A 4,995-nucleotide genomic window follows, 5' to 3' on the forward strand; every position below is an offset into this window, starting at 1 on the left:
GTCAAAGAGAAAGGGAAGGTGACTGAACCAGCAGGAAAGGATGAGGGGGAAAAGCAGGCGTTCCACAGGAAAGGGGAAGCATTGGTGTTTCCGAGAATCTCAACAGCTTCTGCTAACAGAGACTCAAGAGGAGTTTCCAGCCCTGGCCGGTTTTGCTCAGTGGATAGAGCGTTGACCTGCGGACTGAAGGGTCCCAGGTTCGATTCCGGGCAAGGGCATGTACCTTGGTTGTGGGCACATCCCCAGTGGGGGGTGTGCAGAAGGCAGCTGATCAATGTTTTTCTCTCATTGATGTTTCTAACTCTCTATCCCTCTCTCCCTTCCTCTCTATAAAAAATCAATAAAAGCCGAAACCGGTTTGGCTCAGTGGATAGAGCGTCGGCCTGCGGACTCAAGGTTCCCAGGTTCAATTCCGGTCAAGGGCATGTACCTTGGTTGCGGGCACATCCCCAGTGGGAGATGTGCAGGAGGTAGCTGATCGATGTTTCTCTCTCATCGATGTTTCTAACTCTCTATCTCTCTCCCTTCTTCTCTGTAAAAAATCAATAAAATATATATTTTAAAAAATCAATAAAAAAATATATATTTTAAAAAAGAGTTTCCAGCCCTGGCCAGTGTGGAGCAGTGGATAGAGTGTCGGCCTGTGGACTGAAGGGTTTGATTCCCATCGGGGCACATGCCTGGGCTGCGGGCTCCATCGATCCCCAGTGTGCCATTGATCTTTCTCTCTTCTCTGTCTCTTCCTCCCTGAAATAAATAAAAACATATTTTTTTTTAAAAAAAGAAGAGTTTCCATTTGCTGACCCTATTAAGGCATTCCGAGTTACCCACCTGGCCTCCTCTTGGGGTGTTACAGCCTGTAACAGTCACCCCATTAGTCAACACCCTCTCACAGAATCACCAAGCCCCAGAGTGAAAGAGGCTGCTGGGAGCTCCCATGAAAAGCAGGACGGAGGCACCCGGATCCTTCGTCTACGCCCCTTCCGCCAAGACCACAGACCTGGTCTCCACGCCCGCCTGGATCAGTGGGAGAGCTAACTGTAGATGTTTGATGGACACACTGATTTAGTAGAAGTGACGAGGCAACCAAAGCGAGCAGGAAAGGGGCAGGAGAAAGATATTGGAAAGGTACCACCTCTGAAGGGCCTGGTGTGACCTTTAACCAAGGGCAAAATCCCACAGAGACCAGGTCTGTGAATGAATGACGTTGACGAGGTAATAGGGAGTGGTGGGGACTGTGGCAAAAGGGCCTGTCTAAAGGGGGCAGCTCTCTCAGCTGCAGCTCTTTGTTACTCTGTGGGCTTGTTGGCCCCGTGTAGCCAGATCTCACCGTTTCCCAAGAGAGGCTGGAAATGCAGGTTCTCATAGGACAGCCCAGGTTTTTAAAACATGTGGGCCACATCAAACTGGTTTTCGAACCAGCTATGGCCCACAAGGCCATGTAGCTGTCACCTAGCAGATGGAAGGGAGCTCATGCTGGCTTTTGGGGGAGAGGGAGGAGGGGGGGGCGTGGAAAGGGTTATGATAACATCTGTACTTTAGAAAAATCCCAGTGCCGCGCGAGTGGGGGAGGAATTACAGGGAACGGACCAGAGGAGAGGAAACCAGTTGGGAAATGCAGCCGTTTAGGCAGCTGGGAGGTGGCAGGGGTCCAAGCGAGGCCGCGGTGTAGAGAAGGCTGCCGCGCTGATGGGGAGTCTGGGCTTCAGGGGGAAGAATTCTATCTGCCTCTGGCACACGGCAGGCATTCCCTCGCTGGCTCCCTCTCCTCACCCCTTCCCTACTCTGGGAGCCCAAGGCACAGGGCAGATAGAAGACCAAAGGGACGGAAATTTTAGCAAAGACTCCGGCTGCAGCGCCGTCTAATTTTACCCACTGGTATTTTAGAGGTAGACCTCTCTTGACCAACTGCCCCAGCCCTCAGGCGCCCCCGCCAAATAAAAAACATATATATATCCCGGAGTTGGTTCTGCGGGGCAGCCAGCGGGAAGCTCGGAGCCAAATCCTCTTCTGCAAACAGCAGAGGGAGGCCGGGCTCCCACGCAGGCTGTGCCATGGAGACAGACCTCCGAGAAGTGGCTTGGGCTCATGTCACGGTCTTGCTGGTTGTGCAACCGGGTCACTTGTGTCCAGGGAGGGAGGCAAAGGGTAGGAGGTGGCGAGTGGAGGGGAGGGAAGGCCCACGCACTTCAAAGAAAACACTTTTTAACGGCCCACAAGTGTGGCTTTGACCGCATCTTTCCTCTGCCGACCCTGCTGGGTTTTGCGGGCGACGTTTTCGGGCGTGGGCACAGGAAATGGCCCTGCGCCTCCCTGGGTTCGCCTCTCTGGTTTTGGGCAGCGCCCCCGAGGGCCCCCTGGGATGAGGGAGAGGACGGGGGCAGTCAGGCAAAGGTTAGGGAGGGGAGCAGAGCGGAGGCCCCGGGCGGACGGGAGGGCTCCCTCCGGGAAATGTTTGTATTCCTCCTCCGGAGGGAGGGAGGGAGGACAAACAAGCTCTTTTGGTGCCTCCCGGGCAGCCAGCTTTGCGCGCTCCGGCGCAGCGCCCGCGCGGAGCAAGAGCAGAGCGAGGCTTGCAAGGAAAGCGCGTCTCCCGATTCCTCTCCAGCATGAACCGCGCGGGGCCTGCCCGCCGCTTCCCACCCATGGCCACGTCCCAAAGCCTTGCGGGGCCACGCGCTCGGGTTCTCGGGGAGACGGGCAGCTCGTGACCCGCGCTCTGGAGTCGGGACACCCCTGAGGCTCCGGTTTCCCGGCTGAAGGTGCGGTTCTCCGTCGGTCCGTTTGTGCAGCGGCTGCGTCCACCACCCACCTGTGCGCTCGGTGGGCATCTGCATCCCGGGGTTGAGGAAGTTAGGAAAACGGCAGCAGGGGAGTGGCGGCTTTCAGATAAGCATCTGCGTCTTTGCAGGAGCCCCGGGGGCCTCTGGAGCACTCACTCGCCCTCCCGCCCGCCCGCCCGCCCGCCGGCCGGCCGGCCGACCGTCCGCCATGGACAACGGGTCGTGCTGCCTCATCCAGGGGGACCCCATCTCGCAGGTGATGCCGCCGCTGCTGGTCCTGTTTTTCGTGCTGGGCGCCCTGGGCAACGGCATGGCCCTGTGCGGCTTCTGCTTCTGCATGAAGACCTGGAAGCCCAGCACCATCTACCTGTTCAACCTGGCGGTGGCCGACTTCCTCCTCATGGTCTGCCTGCCCTTTCGGACCGACTACTACCGCCGGGACCGGCGCTGGGCCTTCGGGGACGCGCCCTGCCGGCTGGTGCTCTTCATGCTGGCCATGAACCGGGCCGGCAGCATCGTCTTCCTCACCGTGGTGGCCGTGGACCGCTACTTCAAGGTGGTGCACCCGCACCACGTGGTCAACGCCATCTCCAACCGCACGGCGGCCGGCGTGGCCTGCGCGCTCTGGGCCGTGGTCATCCTGGGCACGCTGTACCTGCTGCTGGAGGACCACCTGTGCGCGCAGGGCGGCGCCGTGTCCTGCGAGAGCTTCATCATGGAGTCGGCCAACGGCTGGCACGACATCATGTTCCAGCTGGAGTTCTTCCTGCCGCTGGGCGTCATCCTGTTCTGCTCGGCCCGGGTCGTCTGGAGCCTGCGGCGGCGGCAGCAGCTGGCCCGGCAGGCGCGCATGCGGAAGGCCACGCGCTTCATCGCCGTGGTGGCCGCCGTGTTCATCATCTGCTACCTGCCCAGCGCGTCGGCGCGGCTCTACTTCCTCTGCACCGTGCCCTCCAGCGTCTGCGACCCCTCGGTCCACGCGGCCCTCCACGTGACCCTCAGCCTCACCTACATGAACAGCACGCTGGACCCCCTGGTGTATTACTTCTCCAGCCCCTCGTTCCCCAAGATCTACGCGAAGCTCAAGGTGCGCAGCCTGAGGCCCAAGCGTGCGGGGCGCCCCACGGCGCAGAGGCGGGAGGAGATGCCCATTTCCAATCTCTGCGGCCAGAGCTGCACCCCCGGCGGCGTGGCCAACAACGTGCAGAGCCAACCTTGCCTGCCCTGAACCGGCGCTCAGACAGACGGACAGACAGACAGACGAACAAAAAAGGACAGGGTGGCGACTCAGAAGGACTCCCTGCTAAGGAGTAGGGGGCTTTGGAAGGGCCGTATCCCCCTCACTCTGCTGGAGACAAAGTTCAGGCCACTGTGCGTTTTGGGAAGGTCCGGCTGAGAAGTGAGTGGGTTGATTACAGTGACAGGACATTGTGTGTGTATCAGGGGCCTGTGTGTGCTGGGTGGAGGGTGTGTGTGTGGGGGGCGGGGGGCTGGGAGGTTAGGAAGGGCTTGGCTCCTGTGTAATTTTAACCGGCCGAGGAAGTAGGCACAAGTGTTTGAACCTGTCCTGTTCTCTCTCTCCCCCGGGGAGTCAGTGAACTTGATGACTTATCAGTATTTCCTATCCTTTGCCCTAAAACCCATACTTGTCTTGGAAAAGAGAAAAACAGGACTAAGTCAGTACCTTTCTGTCGGGCCCAGTGAGGCTCTGCAGATTGGAATGTCTTGATTCGGATGATTTTCGTCTTCACGGGAGGGAGGAGGAAGGGGGAGGGTGGGGGGGAGGGAGGGACCCTCTGTTCATTTCTGGACTTCTCAGTAGCCCAAGAAGAAGGACAGCAAAACCATCTGCTCTGACCTCCTGGGAGCCCCCCATGTTTTCTGCAGCCTTTGCATTTCAAAGGACTTGCTGTGGGGTATGTGTACCTGCCCTGGTTTTTCCGGGGGGAGCTGAGTGCTTGAAGAAAATCCCACTGGCTCTGGGGGGTGCCAAGTGCCCTGTGACTGCCTCTGCCTGCTTGTTGTGTGAGGACGAGTTGAAATTATTCGTTTGTCCTCCGGCCTTTACTGAATTCACATTCTGTGCTATGTCCCTTTTACCTGGAAGGTCGTTAGTCAACTCCAATAGGACAGCAAGGTTTATTTTGGGGGTGGGGGGTGGGGAGGGGGGGAGGCAGACGAGGTTAATGACCCTTACCCTTTCAGTACAGTT

At 58.3% G+C, this 4,995-nt stretch overlaps 1 protein-coding gene across 1 annotated transcript; it reads left to right on the plus strand.

The window, feature by feature from the left end:
• The first annotated feature begins 2,988 nt into the window (after positions 1-2,988).
• HCAR1 (hydroxycarboxylic acid receptor 1) lies at positions 2,989-4,223 on the plus strand. The gene has a single exon (XM_023745056.1). The coding sequence runs from the start codon at positions 2,992-2,994 to the stop codon at positions 4,009-4,011; it is 1,020 nt and encodes a 339-aa protein (XP_023600824.1). The 5' UTR covers positions 2,989-2,991; the 3' UTR covers positions 4,012-4,223.
• The last annotated feature ends 772 nt before the right edge of the window (positions 4,224-4,995 follow it).

Source organism: Myotis lucifugus, unplaced genomic scaffold (assembly GCF_000147115.1).
Source record: "Myotis lucifugus unplaced genomic scaffold, Myoluc2.0 scaffold_511, whole genome shotgun sequence".
Classification (NCBI taxonomy): Eukaryota; Metazoa; Chordata; class Mammalia; order Chiroptera; family Vespertilionidae; genus Myotis; species Myotis lucifugus.

Bases quoted from the DNA above. Each gene is read 5' to 3' on its own strand.
- HCAR1 (XM_023745056.1), top strand. From the start codon at position 2,992: ATGGACAACGGGTCGTGCTGCCTCATCCAGGGGGACCCCATCTCGCAG.